This window comes from Etheostoma cragini, chromosome 6 (genome assembly GCF_013103735.1).
Source record: "Etheostoma cragini isolate CJK2018 chromosome 6, CSU_Ecrag_1.0, whole genome shotgun sequence".
NCBI classification, from domain to species: Eukaryota; Metazoa; Chordata; class Actinopteri; order Perciformes; family Percidae; genus Etheostoma; species Etheostoma cragini.
The window spans coordinates 23,647,428-23,666,311 of NC_048412.1; the positions used below are offsets into that span (position 1 = coordinate 23,647,428).

The 18,884-nt window shown below is 39.8% G+C and overlaps 2 protein-coding genes and 1 long non-coding RNA gene across 5 annotated transcripts; 1 reads left to right on the forward strand and 2 right to left on the reverse strand.

Annotated features, from left to right (window-relative positions):
* Window positions 1-3,823: 3,823 nt before the first annotated feature.
* Window positions 3,824-8,563, reverse strand: LOC117945820 (protein rapunzel-like). 2 transcript variants are annotated; one of them, XM_034873526.1, is made up of 4 exons: window positions 8,398-8,563; window positions 6,491-6,987; window positions 5,645-6,337; window positions 3,824-4,789 (listed from the first exon to the last, which is right to left on the reverse strand). In XM_034873526.1, exons 2-3 carry the CDS (start codon window positions 6,982-6,984, stop codon window positions 5,647-5,649), a joined length of 1,185 nt encoding a protein of 394 aa, XP_034729417.1. In that variant the 5' UTR covers window positions 6,985-6,987; window positions 8,398-8,563; the 3' UTR covers window positions 3,824-4,789; window positions 5,645-5,646. The 2 variants fall into 2 exon arrangements, with proteins under 2 accessions (XP_034729417.1, XP_034729416.1); XM_034873525.1 differs by having other exon boundaries at window positions 3,824-6,337.
* A 9-nt stretch (window positions 8,564-8,572) lies between these two features.
* On the forward strand, window positions 8,573-18,758 carry LOC117945823. 2 transcript variants are annotated; one of them, XR_004656902.1, is made up of 4 exons: window positions 8,573-8,903; window positions 9,489-9,605; window positions 15,505-15,572; window positions 16,399-18,758. It is a non-coding gene; the product is annotated as an uncharacterized LOC117945823 (long non-coding RNA). The 2 variants fall into 2 exon arrangements; XR_004656903.1 differs by having other exon boundaries at window positions 16,406-18,758.
* On the reverse strand, window positions 11,080-13,631 carry LOC117945822 (protein rapunzel-like). Its single transcript, XM_034873527.1, has one exon. It carries the CDS (start codon window positions 13,581-13,583, stop codon window positions 12,900-12,902), a length of 684 nt encoding a protein of 227 aa, XP_034729418.1. The 5' UTR covers window positions 13,584-13,631; the 3' UTR covers window positions 11,080-12,899.
* Window positions 18,759-18,884: the final 126 nt, after the last annotated feature.

Sequence of the window (18,884 nt, forward strand, 5' to 3'; positions counted from 1 at the left end):
TAGGTAAAAATCAAAATTAGAATTTTAGAAACATCATTTCTATAATATATCATTTCATATCTTATAACCGTGTGATACTTCTGTGAGTTTATGTAACATTTAGTTGTGTGCTTTTAGTTTGAAATATGTCTGTGTTTAGGGGTGCTGTATTCTTTAGGGGCTGGTCCTCCATGTGCTTAATTCTCATTGGATAAATGACAAAGGTTCAGCCATCTTGTTTGTGTATAGAAAGGCTGTTTTGTTTAATCTCTGTGAAATCCCCTAAGGAAGGACCACATGTTGGTTAGCACCTAGTTGACTGATGACGTAGCAACAACACACTCTGTGGCGGCCATATTGGAAGACTTCAGCTAAGTACAGCATCTCAAAAGGTGAAACAGTATTTTTTTTGTTTTAACACACTAGACAGTGTAAGCACCACAATTTTCTGTCCTGTTTTTGCATTTAGAGAGACGGAGAACAGTTTTATTTCACAACTGAAAGCCCTCATCTGATACATTTTTCTTGAGATATACAGCTTTACGCTAAACCATAGTATGCTAGCAACTCCGCTAATGATCCTGGCCACAATGCACAGAAACTAATAGTGGTTCATAGTTGCCAGTTTCATATAACTAGATAAATTGTCTGAAATGGCCCGTTCCGGAATAATATACCGTACATAATATTATTGGTTATAATTATTTATGCATGAGTGTGCATTACTTCAATGTGGCAGCTGGTAAAAGTGAAGATATGTTTTTACTATATATATATTGCTATGTACGTAGCTTGTGAATTTTCCCCAAGGAATCAATCAAGTCTTATCATTATTATTATAATAATAATAATAGTACATCACACTTTATCTGTTGATCATGTTGCAAAGTAATTAACTTAAGTTAGCAGATACATAGTTGAGTAAAAAGTACACTATTTCCTTCTGAAGTGTAGTGGAGAAGTACCGTAAAATGAAAATAATCAAGGAAAGTACAAGTACCTCAAAATTGTACTCAAGTACAGTACTTGAATAAATGTACTTTGTTACTCTTCCCTGCGGCCTCTATGTCTAAAACAGTCAGCCAGGTGGGATTGTCAGTCCTGAGTTCTGGGCTCAGTGTGTCACTGAACAAATGTTTTAATGCTTTTTATTGGATTAGTCCACTCAAAGAACAGCCGACTGGTCGATGGTCCACTCGGACTGATGGGTAATAGTATTATCCTGTGTGGGCCTGTAGATTGGCAGACAGCAGCGGACAGAGCTATCCTACCATTGATCGACTCTCCCCTCCAGGGCCCCTCTGATGCTAGCCTCCATCCAGTCTTTCATTTGTTTATGAAATATTGATATTGGCTTTCTATCTTGGCTTGATGGAAAGGAGGGAGTTTAGAAATGCTGGAAAACCCTTTTGTGAACTGAAAGTAGTTTGTTTTCTTGCTAGATGTAATCAGTTTATAATATCCAGAATAATATCATGACAGTTTTGCTTTCTGTGTCATACTTCCTCTTATAAAATTAGCCTTATTTATCCAGTCCCCGCAGAGAAAAGGGAAACATCTGTACCTACTTTCTTTTAAGTTTTCGAGGAAATGGTAAAATCAGTGATCAATACTCTCATATTACACTGCTGTCATTTGCACTTAAACTGTGTATATTAGCTTAAAAAAAAAAGAACCATAACATGAAACAGCCCCAAATGCAATGCACACTTTTGTGTGTATCAAGATGGCCCCTAGCAACAGCCTGACAGATGATTTCTTGGTTTTGTTAGAAACATAATTGCCTGTTGATCTGTATGTTTATAGCGCCCTCTGTCTGCAAACTACCTCTGGTACCATTCTTTCACCCAATCTCACTCTTTCATCGGGAAAAACCTAACTTTAACCTTTCCTCAACCACAAGACAAGCTATCTCTGGCTCCTGCGGCGTGAGATGGATGCAGTCAATCTTGTCAGTAAACAGATGCTTTAGTCTTCCCATAATGACAGTCAGGATTGACGGGCTACCACAGCCAAAGCCTTTTATGCAGGGGAAGAGCCTCTTGGATCAATAGTTGTTACCTAGGCAAAGCCCACACAACCACTAATGAATCCAGTGGCTTTCAGTATAGGCAGCTGCGGCCCTTTATGTCTACACAGGAGAAAAACCCTTGGAAATGCTTAACACTCCTGGTAGAAAGTGAGAAATTAGCATCTAAATCCACCCACCACATTGGATTAAAAGATACAAGTGAAGAGTTTAGGATGAGTTTTATTTAGATAAACCAGAAGCAGATCATAGTAGGTGAACTGGCCTATTGTTGCAGCGAGTTTTCCGTTTTTGTTTGTTGTGTTGCAACATTCCCAGTGGTCTGTTCCCTCGGACTGGTTCTGTGATGTTTGAAGACGGAACTGTTGTCTGGCACACCCTTCTCTCTGTCTGCTCCACATTTTCTGTTTTTTCAACGTAGGATTAAAGTAGTGACACAAATCAAAGGTGGTAAGAGTGTTAGTCACCTGTCTGGGATTTCTAATTATAAAAAGGCTTTGTGCCAACAAGGTTGCAGGTGCAGTGTTGTGTGCTACAGTCCATGAGTAGTTGGGCAGTAACGCATTTTCCTTTGTTTTGGTTTGTACTCCAGCATTTGATTTAGAATGAAACAATGACAAGTGAGTTTTAGAAAGTTTTTATGTTGATCAGAGTTCAACTTTAATACAATGCTAGGGATTACAACAAAGTTACAATTTCTACACTGATCAACTATGGAAGTAAACACCCTTAAAATTAAGGAATAGGTCAACATTTTGACGACCTTTCTTTTAGAGGGTTAATTTACAAGATTGTTACCATTGACGTCTGTTAAGTGCAGCGCTGGAGTCAGGTAACGATTAGCTTAGCATAAAGACTGCAAGAACTGGGATACAGCTAGCCTAGCTCTATCCAGTACAGAAATACACCTGTCAACACAACTTAAGCTCACCAATAGTTTGTGCAATTTGCTTTCTTATTGAGAGGAAGATGAGAAAACTCTTGTATCTGAATGCTAAATATGAAGCTATATACCAGCAGCTGGTGAGATTAACAATAATAATAATGATGTCTACTTTATTAATCATGTAAGTGGAAATTACAATGTTTTCACTTTGTTTTCAGCTTGTCATAAAGACTGTAAATAAGGCAAAATACAGCTAGTCTGGCCCTGTCCAAATGTAATAAAGATCAGTCCATCAGCACCTAAATTAACATTTAATTTGTTTAATAATTACAGAAATGAATGTGTAAAAAGGACAATTAGAAGTTTCATGATGGGTTTGTGCCAGACTATTTCTTGTCTGGGAAATGGCCATTTGTTGTTTCTCAGATCATTTTATGCGAAATAAACAAACTAAATGCATAATCATGATTTGGTGAGGTTTTAGAAGTGCTGGTATGTGTATTCTGTATCTTTACACAGAACCAGGCTATCAATCAATAATCTATATGACCATTTTGGCTTAAAATTGCTCATCTGGACACATTGTATCCTCATAACCTCATCTTCTCAGATGATTCAACACAGTGCACTTTTCCTGCACTGCGTTGTATATTACAGATAGCACTTGATGGAGTCTGACAGGCTGGATTTACAAGAGGCTAAAGACCCTCCAGATCCACTGAGACATGAAATGATGGCCGTCTCTACCCGTTCTGCACCTACACTGAGCATTATGACTGATACCGTCCTGCTAAGCCAAGCACTTTGCTGCTCGTCTACAGAATATTAGCTCAGCCAAAGGTTATTCATAGACTATCAAACCAGAGCTGCGGTCAGTAAATGCTGACTTACGTGTAAATATCAATTAAATTAGTTGGAGTGCCTGTTGCTGAGGTTGCACTGCCTGGTTTTAATGGGCACAGACGTGAACAGTGCTGCGTAAATCACATTTGTACAAGAAAAGAGAGGCAGATATTAGATTATACTTGTTTACACATCCATTAACTATTTGTATGTGGTCACTAATTGTCATAAAGCACAAAGAGTATGATGAACATTGATCATGCATTGATTTTATTTCTTTGAAAAAAGAAGCTGTTGTGGACAGTTAAAACTAGAATGCTGGGTAAAATTTCTCTTCCCTGGGGAAGAACTTTTGAGCACAGGGAGTGAAGTGTTGCTGGCAAAAGTCACAGTGGTTTGTTTGAAATAACCAAAATGGAAGTGTGAGTGTTTATAATGAGCAGGATATCATTAGAAACTAGAAGGACATTTGGAGAGACTAGACCTTTGCTAAGGCATGCCATATCTAACAATGTTAAGGCAGTTTGAATATTCCCAGTCAGGGAACAAATTTTTAAGATTATTCAGAAAACATAACCTCCTTCTCGAAGGTAACTAAGAAAAATGCTTCACATATAGACAAGCATACATAGGTTGAAAATGTATCAAATTTGGCTGGGAAATGCAAAACGACGCAGCGGTTTTATCACCGAATGTTAAAATAAAATGCCCAAATGAAGAATCTTACAGATGAAATCACTGCTAATACACTACGTACATCTAGGCACAGCACTGATAAGCACTGAGGTTTGGTTGTTTTGGTTCAGGGGGTTTGAATGTGTTTAAAACACAAGGCACATTGTCGCATCTCCAGTGCCAAACTCCAAGCCTCTTGTTTTTCACGCCTGAAAAAGTGACCTCTGTCCCCCCCGTCAGAGTTATGTAGGCCAGCCTGCTGAGCAGAGACAAAATGGGAGCACAGCTCGGTAGATGCAGCCTCAGCAAAACCATCTTTTTAAAGCTGTAGGTGCAGAAGCCATTTCTCATGCGAGACTGGATTAGTACTGTATGCGCTTAGGTAAAAGCATAAGACATGTCCCATTACACAGTGTTAGTCTTATAAGGTGTCCTAATGTTATAACCAAAGTGGTTAGTAAATCCTAAATTACAAGTAAAAAGATACACAGTCATGCAAGCAGTTATTATTTAAAGAGCTACAACATGGAATACATTGACATCAAATGTCTGTTAATCCAATATTGACATGTATACAACGTTCACATAACCCAGAAAGCTAATAAAAGTGCATTTGTGATAATAGTATTATAACAAATGATCTGAAATACAATGTTTCTGGCATGCTTTGCACATATCGATGCATCTAGTAGCGATCTAATAATGTCATATAAAATATTTGCACACATCGGGTCAGTTTGAAATGTTGCTGATATATTACTTCTGTACAGGCAGGACTTTTACTTGTAATGGACTGTTCTTACATTGTTGTATTGACACTTTTAGTAAGTAAAGGATCAGATTAGTTCTTCACTGACTGTATATTACTTCTTAACTAGAAGTGGAATCTATGAGTTCTGATGTATGCTGTTGCATAAGGTCAGCCCAAAAAACGAAGGAGCAGAACAGAAAGCGATCAGGCGCCCTGCTGTACGAATCCTATTCGGGTGACTAGAGGGAAAACTGCTTTAGCTGCAGTATTGATGAATCAGATAACATTATGCACATTGGATTGTTGTGGTGCTAAACATTCACCCATCAAGCCTATTGGATATGTGCATCCCCAGTTTCTGAGAGATTACAAACTTACAAAATCACAAACTTACATACTGATATTCTCTGGACAAGCAAGATACATCTCCAGTATCTAATTCCTCTGTGGTAAAATCCTAAAATCTGAAACACGTTATGACCTTTATTCCGAGTGCACACACACTGCCACATTCTTGTGTCTCTCCCAGTAGTGACAATCTTCCGGAAAGCTCCACGCGGCTGCAGACTCCTTGTGGCGACTTACGGCGTGAACAACAAACCCACACAGCTGCTTCTCCAACACCTCCACCACCACTGGGGCGTTTCCCTTCTTCCCCTGGCCCTCCATCACCTGCCGGATGCAGTCGCGGGGCACCGGCTGCGGTTTAGTGCTATATGACACCACCAAGTTGATGTTGTTTACCTGTAGCACCTCAAACCAGTTCTGTCCTGCCACGTGGTGAAAATGCTCGCCTGCTCGCCAGTTCCGGTATGTGCTCCCTGAATGGTTGATAAGCCGCACTGACCAGCTGACCCAATCATACTTTTTCACCAAGAACTCAAGAAGCTGCTGAGTCGTGTCTTGCAGATTTTGTTCTTCTTTCTCTTGCAGGAGGTGCTTGGCGTCTAATTGGGCTTGCTCCGGGAAGGCAGCGATACAGGACTCGATGGTGGTCTTCATCTTAGACTCAACTTCTTCAATTTTGCTACACCACTCAAGGATTTTGTCATCTTCTTCCTCTTGGCCCTGGGTTAAGGCACAGTGGCCCAGCAGAGCAATCAGGCCCAAACAGAAAAGCTCCTTCATCCGGACACAGAAATCTTCAAGGAGACGACGGTTCCTCGTTACATACCTGCAAAACAGAGGAAGGAGTTTATCTGGTGCTCCAATCCAGAGAAACTGCAGTGAGGGAGATGGTGTTGGTGTCAAAAACCTGCACAGAAGCAATATTTGAAAGCTGCAATGAATCAAGAAACATAAATGTGATGAAATATAACAGTTATACCTTTCGACCACCTCTAAAACTGACTCTCCAAAGCTGTTTGTTCCCATCAGAGCATCATACAGCACAAACAGGTTCTTCTCGCCTCCAGTTTTGGCAAAGTGCTCCACAAAAAGTCTGGTCTTCACCTCCCTGAACTGCTGTTTTGCCTCCAAGATGTCCATATACTTCCGAAACTGGTTCCTAATGTTCTCCTCCACTGAGAAGTACTGGGAATCCAGTCTCCCTTTCTTAATCTCGCTGTCAATGTCTTCCAGTTGGGTGGAGAGCACGTCGAGCTTGTTCCTCACCGTCAGGAACTGCTCTTTAACGTAGAAGACCTCTTTGCTGTGGACATTGTCTAAGGCCAGGCGGAGAACCGGGGCGGCGGCCTCGCAGAGGGGAAAGAGCTCGCCGACAGCACTGGCCAACACCTCGGCCCCCTTCTCAAACATGTCCATCACTGCCTCAATGGCCTCCTTCTTCTGGGCCACAACCCTCTCCAATGAAGTGCTCATGTTCTGAGACACAGAGGAACAAAATCTGGAGTCAGATATAAATAAACCTTCTGGAGAAAGAAGAAGTGAAGTGGCAAAAGGGACCAAAGACTTTATTCTATTTTTTCATAAAAAATACATCTCATATGGTTTCATTTGAATAATTAATACATCTTCTGGCCTCTATTTTACAAGTAAAAGGTACGTTTAGATAAAAGGGCAACAAGAATACAATTAATTACTAAAGAGAATAGAAGCTAAGTGCTTTTCAAAGAATCTTGACCTCCTGTTTTCTTTTTCTTTTTGATAAAGCTAACTAGCATGAATAAGCTTTCTCCTTTAAGGTTATAGAATATATTGGTGAACAGTTATTTTGAATATTCCAAAGCTGAAACAATTAGTCGATCAATCTAAACCATTTTGATAATAAAGATTCTTTGAGTCCTTTTCCAAGCAGAAATGCCAAAACACCTCTGCTTGCTGCTTCTCCAATGTGAGGACTTTCTGCTTTTCCTTGTCTTATGTGACAATACACAAATATATTTATACATACAGTAATGTATTACCGAAATATATTTGCATTTAGGAATGTTGGTCTGACAAACCAAGATGTTTGAAGCACACAAATTACTTTGGCATTTTCACTGTTTTTTTAACATTGCATAGACAAAACAAACGACTCAATACTCATTAGTTGCTGCCCTAGAATACCTCTAGCACAAAATACATGAAACCGTTTTCTGTCAACAGGCGATACATTTGAAGGTATATAATGTCAGGCTCAAATTCAGGCTTTAAAGTAAGAATCCTTACCTTGAGCCTGTCAGCTGTGACATGATTATTTTCAGAAAAACCTCCTTACCCAAAAGGATGCAGGTAATGATGTCATACAAATAAAATGGGGGCCCTGACATTACTTGGGATGAGAAAATGACCCAAGTGTCCTTGGGTCTGCATATGACTCACGTCAGGACAGACCAAAGCCAAACCATGTTTAAAAATCCCCTTTTATCCTTGCTTGCAATCTGACATACATAAATGACCTGTTCTTTGTTCAGATGTTTTTCTTTGGATGGACCTCAAATGCTACATCACCCATCTACTCGACCTATCAACATCGACATTAGTTCTGTTTATTCGCATCTAAATACTGTTTTCCATATTGATAATAAAGAACGGCAAATATCTGAAAACCAAATGAATAAATAGTGTGTGAGCAAAACAATCCTTTACATAAAAAAATGTTCGTCATGTGTCGTCAAACTGCACCATGTTTAACTGTCATGCGCACCCAAAAGAAATGCGCAACGGCAGGCTGTTTTACGCACAAATCTCCTGAGCGCATCGGACACACCTTACAACATTTCTACCCCTTCTGATGGAAGATAAGGACATTCATCACATTCCTATAACAACAGCGTTTCTTTTCTTTACCCGAATGAAAGGACTTTGCTTCTCCTTCACGACTGATGAGCTCCAACACCTGCAAACAAGTTGGGTTTTTCCTTTCAAGTTTCCTTCTCATCCACCGGAGAGCTGAGGAGGGGTCCAAAAGCTTCAGAGAGATTCAGAGAGAAAGAAGAAATGCGCACTCAATATCTGCAAAGGAGAGAGAGAGAGAGATAAGGAGAGAATCAGAGGGAGAGAGAGAAGGAGAGAGAGAGAGAGACACACACACACACAGATAGACAGAGCGCAAACTGCAAGAGGTGAAATTTGCTCGGTTCCATTTTCTTCCCAGTCTTCATATCACCATGCAAGCACGATTCAGCCTCTTCTCACCAAAACGGAGCTGCATTAAAAAATGTTTAGCGGTTTATCATTTCCAACATATTTTCGACGGATGCTTCCCTGAGAGTTCTTTTGCGCACTTGGTGCAAATGTGTCATCATCATTCGGCTTTTCAGCTGTTGTTGAATGTGAAAGGATCCAAACTTCAGGTAAGACGATCAGGAAACTAATGCTGCGTTTGGTCTTTTTACTGTCTGGAGGCTATGCGCTAACTTGATTTAGTAATCTTTATTATTTTTCACATTTATATATGCACACATTATTCATATCATGTGTACACACACAGCTGTGTGATCCAGGATTTGTAATACTATTCTTAATCTATACTAATATCATATTAATGGAGATATGAATGTGCAGTGAGCGAATTGGTTTCAACAGCACAGTATTAATAAATACATATGTGCGCCATCTCTCTTCACTCAGATTTGACACAAACAAATCAGGTTAAAACATGCGTTTAAAATTGAAATGAACACCGAATAAAGTGTTTTTATCAGTCAGAGGACTTCATGGTGATTGAATTAAACCTGACATCCTCCTCATCTGCGCGCACACGACGCGCCCTGTGAGCTCCCAACCTGAACCTCCCTCACCGAAAAAAAATCATTACGCAAATCGTTTCTCCTCCAAACCATGACGTGCTTAACTCCATGTATTAATATTTTTAATGTTGTTTCCTACTCAATACTTGTATTTTAAATTTGGAAATAATTCACATTTATTTTGTCCAGCTGGAAATGTATTCTCCAAAACGAGCTCCTGTCATGGAGAGAAAAACGAGCTCCATCACATGATGGACGACGTGCTTCGGTGGCTCAAAGACAGTCATCATCCAGTCTGCGGGGCAGGTAAGAACCACAAATCTTTGTGTCTCGGTAATCTGCATTTCAAACGCCTGCAATGCACATTTTCCTGTTTCGGTTCCCCAACTCCGAGCTGTTAGTCAAACCTGTTCTGCTGGAAAAGGATTCACCAGGGGCCAGACCACAGGTAGGCCATGTGCCCATTTTACTTCACCTCAGGTAGAATCTTTTGATCCTCTAAATTATTTTTTGGATTGCCTTTGCGCAGGTCATGTAACAGATCTGTTTGGGCCCTGTGAAAGACTAGCCCTTCAGATTGGAGACGCAGATGATGCGTGATGCTATAGTCCTGTGGGCCCCCGGGGAGTTCCGTGGAAACAGGTGTAATGTTAAAGCAAGTGAAGTACTCACGCCCTCTGCTGTACCAACCAGTAAATAGCACCTTTACAGCCCTTTATTATTTATGAATTCTTTTAAACCTTTGCAACCCTTACTGGCCTCCTGATTCTCTCTGACAACATTTTTCATATGCAAAATAATTTCCATTTCCATAAAGATCTCTTATTTTCCACAAATACCAAATAGATTTTCCTGGCAAATCATATAATATACACGACCCAACTATCACATAATAAAACAGGCGTAACAATATATTATTGGAACAAGCAGGAACCAAATATTTATGACTTTGTCAAACTGTGGAAAACAATTCCTTGATGTTTCATGTGTTCAAAAAAATGACACAAAACGTCTGCTGTGAATGGAAATTCTTTTGCTCTGATTTTAGACTTAGATTTAAGACTCAAAAATTACATTTAGAGTGACGGATAGTAATTTGAAACCCCAAAATCCCCCCAAAAGCAAAACACACCTACCATGAAATTAAACAAAAATTGTATTCACTTTCAATTTACTACTCTAGATCTCTCTTGGTTTTTGTTATTTAACATTAGAGTCAGAGAGTGACCATTATTCGACTAAGGGGAAGTCTGAGGTAAAGAAAGCACATACAATAGTGTGTCTTTTATTCCACAATACTTTACATTTTAATTTGTAATAAAAGTATATATTTACATCGGTTTTCTACCTATACTTACAATGTATCAATGACAATTGCTTTGTTTTCAAGGGGATACATTATTTTTTTTATTTTTTATTTTTTTTTAAGTATATAGACACCCAAACATTACCTATATATGCAATAGTTGAACATCTGATTGTAAAATAGTGTACATTAATATGCTGCACCGACACCCTCCATTCTGTTTGACTTTCCACAACACTTTGGAACCTCAGCCATGAGAGCATTAGTGAGGTCGGCGACTGACAACTCGCTCGCAGCTGCCGTTCCAGTTCATCCCGAAGGTTGAGGTCAGACCTCTGCACGGGCCAGTCTTAAATAATTGACTACTCCATGTCAGTATTTATTCACTCCTGTTTATTTATAGTGGTACATATACAACTAGGCATCAAAGATTCATAACAAAAAGGCAACATATTCACATAGATGGCATTTAAAAAAAAAGTCTTTATATAAGGTTTATATAATATTCCTCCATATTGACAGCACTTTTACTATATTTATGTAGCGTATTCTGAATCTGTTGTAACAATAAGAGTTATGTGCTAAAAGCATGAGAGTAAAACAGGCTAGAACTGTGTACAATGTGAAAAAATAGAGAATTAGATAGTTTTGTCTACTACTCTGCTGTCTCTGAACGGTCCTGATGCAGCAATCCAAACCCACATACTAACTGATACCACCAGTTTGCTAAAACAAACAAAAAGACATTCAAAAAAACATTTTAACCACACCTTTAAAATCTGAACTACAGCCTGTAGACCATTAAACATATTATAAAACAATAACATACCTAAATGAATAAGACAAAAACCCTTAATAAAATAATACCAACTATTGGCACATTTAGGCACTGTTGGTCAGATGAGGGAGTATATTAGAAGAGCTTCATACTGATGCCTTAATGTAAAAAAGCAACCCTCAAATAATGGATATTACATGTTTTTATAGGCTCTCAATGGCCGTACACCAAAGAAACCCATTTTTAATGTTACCTATATATTATAACAAGACTTGGTGCTCCTCCTGCACATATAATAGAAAATAAAAGAGTGGCAGAGATGCACAAATCAAATTCCTCAGTTGTGTATCAACATAAAACAATTCTGGGGAGTGAAAATGGAAGCACACATTGCAATTTGCTTAATTTGACCTCATAAATGGCAAATTATATTTAGTGTAGCGTTCTGTGGTGAAGGGTTTTGCCAAATGTAGTGTTACAACAAATTGTATGTGTGCTGTTAGTGTTTTCATTCAACTAACTGCAAATGTTCAAAAATAAAGAACTCGGTACAGCAACACCATAAATATGTAAAATTACATTTAGTGCTTGACAACAAGTATGCATCGTGTATCATGAAGTCCATGCATGAGCAACATACAGTATATCTGGCATATATTATGTTAATTTGCACATTACAGTATGATAATGATTATATGTCTGTAGTTACATTCATTGCGCTAGAAACTTTGGAAATTTGTTCCTTGTTTTGGTTTGCTTTATTATATTATAGATTGTAGTTATAGCTCAACTGATAACTCCCTCTGTTGGCAAACAAAGTCTGTCTCACAGCAGATGTAACATCAATGGTATAAGATGCTACATGTACTGTATACAGGTATCTCGCATGCTGAGATTTTACAGGCGAGTTGCTTCGCTACCAACTGATTAACTTGTAGTGTAACTGCAATAAATGGCAAATATTTGCCAAAAGTGCAAAATGGGCACAATTCATTGCAAAATCACAAGCTCAAGCTGGGTACATTTATGTTAAACCCGGATGATTTATAGCATGTAATGTTGTTACAAAATGCAGCCTTATGATTAACTGTAATGATCTTACGGCTGATTTATCTCAAAGTGCTGTCTCATCTGAAACCACGGCAGTCTTATCCAGACTCATCACGTAATTGAAATAATAATCTGTGAATTTGAGCCAATTAGGGTGTGAAGCCAATACAAAATATTGTGAGACATTATTGAGTTGTCATTACCTCATCCTGGACAGAAAATACATGCCTGTTACTCAAAGACCCAAATTTGGACAAATGGAGTTTTGAAAAGAATGAGCCATATTGTTACTCATTATCACTGGGCTTTCATGCAGTCACTGTAGATGTTCACAAAGTGCTTATAAGGAGAGAAGAAGCTAAGGGAAAAAGGAAGGAGTTACAGAGGGAAGGTGGACACGTGTGTCCTGACTATAAGAGAAAAGCAGCAATGGAGAAAATAAACTCTTCTTCAGGTTTTTGCTTCTTCATTTGCACCTGGAAAGAGCCTCCTGCATCTTCTCTTGCACATGCTCCATCTTCTCTGCCCACTCTTCGCTCAGACCCTCCTCGTCATCTCCGATGATGGCGGCATAGCCCATGAGTGCGATGAGGCCGATGCAGAACAGATAGGTGAGGCGTGTGCAGAGTCGCTCCATGGTGCGGCGGTCGTCTTGCGAGTGCTTCAGGTAGACCTCCAGGATGGGTCTGCTGAAGAGCTTGGGTTTGCCCACCACGCCGTCATAGAGCGTGTGCAGGTTCTGGTCACCCAAGTCATTGGAATAGCTCTCCTCGAAGTCGTCCTTCTTACGCTCGCGGTGCTCCGGCCGTGCCTCCACCATGTCCATGAACTTTCTGAACTGGTTCTTCAGGTTCTCCTCCACGCGACAGTACTGGCCATCCAGCGTTTCTTTCTTGATCTGTACCAGCGTGTTGCGATTCAGCTGAGAGAGCTCATCCAGCGCCCGGTTGACTGAGCCAAATTCGCGCTTCAGGGTGCGGATGTCCTCGTCATCAACGTGGTGCAGCACCACCCGGATAAGGGAACCGGCCACGCCAAAAATGGGGTTCACCACGGCTGCTGCTGAGGAGATGGTGGCCACACACTGGAGCACTTTGACCAGGCCCTGCTTCAGCTTGGCCCGGTCCTCAATGATCTCCTCATCCATCATGATGTTCAGGCTGTGCAGGTCTTATGGTCAGTGTGCAGATGTGGACGTCTGTGACAAAGACAGAGAGAGCATAGTTTACTAAAACTGATGGTGTTTAGGATACTGCAACCACATTTATCAAAATAAGCCACTCTATTTGTTCACTTGACATATGTTACTACTTGCAAAGCTTGCAGTTTCAAGTGTAGTATTAAAAGGGCATTCCACCAAAGAATACTAGCCAATCAGAGGCGGAGTAGGGCGGGACATGCCTTTGCAATCCGAGGGAAAAACAAATTTTCTTCCCTGATCTACCTTTGAAACAATATTTTTCACATCCACCCAATATTTGCCTTAAAAATGTCTTGTGAACAAAGACCAGACCAAATATTAAAAAACCCTAACCCTAAAATCAAATGATCAGCAAAACTGATCATAATAATAATAATAATAATAACAACAACAACATTGTGTTGACAGTCTTTAACAGAGAAATGTATATTCAGTTCAGCTTTACACCGGCTAATCACTAATTGATTATTTTAATTACAATAGTCTGACATGTTTTCTGACTTATTTGACAGCCACAGAGAACACAAACAATAATTTTTAATGGCAATTTCACAGAATATATTTCACAGAAGTTGCATAGAACTGATTCTGGTTCATGCTGCCTCTGTGAACCAGGAAGTGAGCTGGTTTTTGTCTCTTGGTGGCTGCAGTTTTCAGCAATGAAGGAGTTAACAGCCTCTCTGCTTCTGTATGGCACTCGAGCCTTTCAGCACCATTCTGCTCTCTGTGTGTTTCTATGGACCGAGCTGATAGCTCCTCAGCAGCAGCGAGCTACATGTGGGAAGGCATGTGACGCACCGTAGCAGCAGCTAATGGGCGTGACAGAGAGCTGCAGTACAAACATGCAATGGCTGCCTGAGCTGTTGTTTGGCACATAACACCTTACTTTAAAAATATATGATTTCTAGCTACTTTAGGGGCAGGATTTAGATATTAGTAAGTAAAATCTATATGAGCTGACTGACTGCTGAAGGCTACTAGAAGGAGCAGCAGCGGCTCTATTGACATCTGATACTTGTGTTTGTAAAAACAGGATTACAGTATACAGGGGTATTTTGCCACAAACACAAGCCTAAGATGAGGCAGTGATATCGGCCACAGGGCTAAAAATGATTCATGGACTCATAGCACTGGCAAAAGAAAGGGAAGGAAGAGCGTTTGTGTGAAGCACCCTGTTATCTTCCACTACACCTTAGACCTAAGCCAATTATGGTTTGGCATGCATGCTCTGGTACTACAGACACATTACAACACTGGGGACCCACACAGCTCAGGGCCACAAGGTTGCGCAAGATCAAACCAGTCCTGAGAAACACACAAAACAGGGGGGTGTGTGTGTTTCTGTTTAGCTTTCGCCCCTTATAAAAATAAAATCAAATACTCGTGTCCACCAGAGAGGGCAGTAATTTACCTATGACGACAAAGAAACCCATAATATCCACCGTCTAATTTCAGCACCATCACTGTGGACTAAAAGCTCTGACGCTCAGAGCAGGATTTAACCCTTTAGCTTCAGTTCAACTTTAGACAATTTGTTTAAATGGACAAATTCAACAAAAACATGAGAAAATGTTTCACTTTATTTAAATACTGGTGTAATTTCCACTTGATAAATATTGTAAAATGAAAAGAAATCTAAAGTAGATGATTGTTTGTCACTATATTTGATCGTTTGGTGCATCACATCCGTCACCATTTAAGCTGAAAGCCATCCGCTGTGCAAGGGAATTTTCTTTTTTGGGTGGTATTTTCCTATTAGAACTGCAGAGAAAAAGTGATTTGCCTCATTAATTGTACTTGGTAGCTACTAAAAAAAACAATTACATTCAAAATGCATTATATTACTACTTTTTTGTACCTGTTTTCACAGAGGATGTTCTGCAACAGAAAATACTCCATGTCTCAACATAACACAGCAATCCACAAGAGGAGATGCAGGTAATGAAAGGGTTAATTACAGTTTTTTGAGCAAAATTAGGTCTAATAAAAATCTAAAAAATGTATGGTGGTATTGTTTCAAAGTAATGCACAATCTGAGCTATATTCATCATAAATCGGATTCTCTTGGTGAATCAGGCAGCTTCCTGCAAATGCTTTTTTAATTTCCAACAGACAATTAGGCCTTGATCTAATTAAAAGAAAAAAAATCTCTAAATTGACTCTTCACCTTTAAATGAATTAACGAGTGAGATTGAATAATGTGTGCCATTGTTTGATCAATCTGAAGAGAAGGAAGGATGTATGATCATCTTGGTTTCATATATTAATACAAATATGGATTAAGGGTCAATAAATGAGTCCTAAAACAGGTAGTTGTGGGTTAACCAATCACTGCTCCTTAGCAGCATGGCCTGGAAAGAAAAAAAGACGCACAGCACACTCACATCTCACTCAGTCTCGGCCTAAAGTTGTGGCTCAGTGACTCAGCTTCTGCATTACTGTGCATCTAGACATAAACTAGTTATAAGAAAACATAAAGTTTTTGTCATTGTTGGGAAGAAAGATTTGACTATGTGTTGCTTGTCAACAACGCAGCTCTGTCTGTCTAATCAGGAAGTGACAGGCTGCTCTTACCTGTTTCTATTTAGTGGAGTGGCCATCTTGAATGTTTTCTATGATAGCAGCAATGCTAGGCTAATCCACATTTACATGTTATATTCTATTGAAATTGTCCCTGAAGTACATAATTTACGTTTTCATGACTTATTTGATTGATTTTCTGCCACTTCTTCATGTTACATGACAGTTTGCTCTCCCTTTACAGATCACAGCCTGTGGGGCAGTTGGGACACTTTTCTAAGGAAGTGTACACCCTTGAGGATACTGCAGCTCAAACAATAACTATTTAAATATAGACTAACATAAAACAATGTAGTATTTTACGGAGTTCTTCTGTTCGTGAGTACTAAAACAAGCAATACATACTCCTAACAGCTCAGGGCCAGACAGCTGCCTCCCTGCCCTGCTATGGCTCCCCCTAGCCGTGCCTCCATATTTCCTTGTTAATGCACACCATAATGCCCTGACCCTCCCTGCTCTATCACACACCAATGACACCACAATACACCTCAAAACCTCACTTTCTCTGTCGAAATGTGAAGTATATAGTCTCCATCTGCCATCCATCCAACATTGGGCACCATTGGCCACAGCAGAAGGGAGGATTTCTTACCTTTTGATACTGTCTGTAGCTATGCCTTCCTCTTCAAAGTCCCAACCTCGACAGCCTCCTTCTTCTTCCCAGCAATCCCTGCAAAAAAGGACACTTCCATGTATGTTGAATATGTAGGGGTGATCAAATTGGACTAAACTAAAATTAAAGAGCTCAGAGGGCCCTTAAAACGCAGACATTGCCCCATTGTCCCCAAATATCATCATGCGCCAAATTGACATTTTAAAATGACATGCCAATGACATAAAAGAGTGAAGCCCACTCCTCAAATACATGATGTCCCACCCCTATGGTTTCAACTTATTTTGGTCCATCCAGTAGTCATACAGTTGATACTGAAGAGCAATTGTCAGTTAGTGCGCAGCTGAACTCTCATGCGCTTTCTGGTTCCTTTGTGCGTTTGCAAAGCCCTGAAGCATCTTTTGGAGGCTACAAATAGTCCATTGGTGGTATTTAGGAGTCAAAGAGACCCTTTTCTTGTGGACTTTACCATAAAAGTTGGAAGGAAAATATATTCATCTGCGTAGAATCCAACCAGGCAAAGAGAGAGCTATGGCTCCAAATGGACCTCTCCAAAGGAGCACAGGTGCATCCAAAGGCACAGAAAACTCTAATGGCTTCAGGAGAAAAAAAGGAGAAGTTTGTCCGGCTTAAAGGGTAATTATGATAGCAATAATCTTTAGATTTGACCAAATACTCAACCATTAAAGCTACACTCAACGATTGTCAAATTTAAAGTCCATTTGAAAGCTAACTGCATTGACAAACTTACAAAATTGCGCAGCTGGCACTTTAGACCGTAAAGTTCTAAATATTTTCACGTACTTAAATATATAACTTGCTTAAATATGCTTGTGTTAATACTGACAGTACTATGGCTCTTAAATCGAAAATCACAAATTGAAATTACCGTCCATCTGACCAACAGCAACCAAGCAGACGAGAACCGGAGCTATCAACGCACCAATTCAATGCGCCGAAGAATCTCTATAGTCTGGTTCTTCATCCAGGGCAAACATGTGGTCCTGAAGCACAACAAATATAAAGTCTAAAATCTTTGCGAAGTCATCAAATGGACTAACAGGTGGGGGAAAGACTGCGCCGGCAGTTGAAGCTGTTTTCCCCAAAATAATCTCCTATGCAAATTGTGTTGGCAGCTTCCAGCAAAGCGTTAAAAGACAATGCTGTACCCTTCAATGCCCGTGATGTTTACGTCGTACATTACAACAGCACATAGACACAAACACGAAGGGCGTTTGCCTCGTTGCGTGTCCAGACCTGAGCTTCCAGCAGGTTACAGACCCCGCATCCCCTCACTGAGATACCAAGCCTCAGACAACAGCAACGCAAGATAAGCCCTGTCCTATCTTCGGTTTGTAGCCTAGTGGAAGAAATGAAATAAAACGAGTCCGTTAGAAATAATAAATCCTTATTTTGCTGCTCAGATTTGACCGTCCTTATCGAAACTCGGACCGTATTGCTGGGAAAAGCAGATGCATGTGTAGCTCATTATTCAGTAGGCTACCAAAGCACAGCCGGCGCTCCAACCGGACGGACGCACGCCTGTCCTCATTGTGCATTTGCCGCAGCAGCTGTCAAACAGATCATATTTCACACTCAAGTCACATTACAATGAATGGTCACAGGTCCTATAGGCCTACATATGATGCTGTAATCACACACTTGTGCAACATCATCCGTGCGTTGGTTGGCGGTCAGAATGCGTAATATTTTGGGTGCAGGGTGACAAACTGATTCTGTGGCAAGACGGTCTTGTTGACGGTTTGAAAAGCCGCATTAATTATGTCTTGCAGCAAATGTGAAAAAAACTAGAAGCACAGTACTGTGAGCACAAATCAGCTGAAATGACCCTCTTAATATCGGTAAAATTTCGTATTTATAAGTTTATGTGATTTGTATTGCCTATTCTCTTGTTGAAAGCTTATTTGTTTTAAAAAAAAATCATTATTAAATTATTTGAGCATACAGGCCACTGTGTTGTTTGATTCCATCATTCAATGTGTGAATATTCTGAAATAAAAAAATAAAATTAATGGAAATCTTGTTTTTGTATTTTA

Coding starts and splice junctions, on each gene's coding strand:
- LOC117945820 (XM_034873526.1), bottom strand. CDS start 6,984: ATGAGCACTTCATTGGAGAGGGTTGTGGCCCAGAAGAAGGAGGCCATT. Junction 6,338..6,490: donor GTTTTAGAGGTGGTCGAAAG/GTATAACTGTTA, acceptor TCTGTTTTGCAG/GTATGTAACGAGGAACCGTC.
- LOC117945822 (XM_034873527.1), bottom strand. CDS start 13,583: ATGATGGATGAGGAGATCATTGAGGACCGGGCCAAGCTGAAGCAGGGC.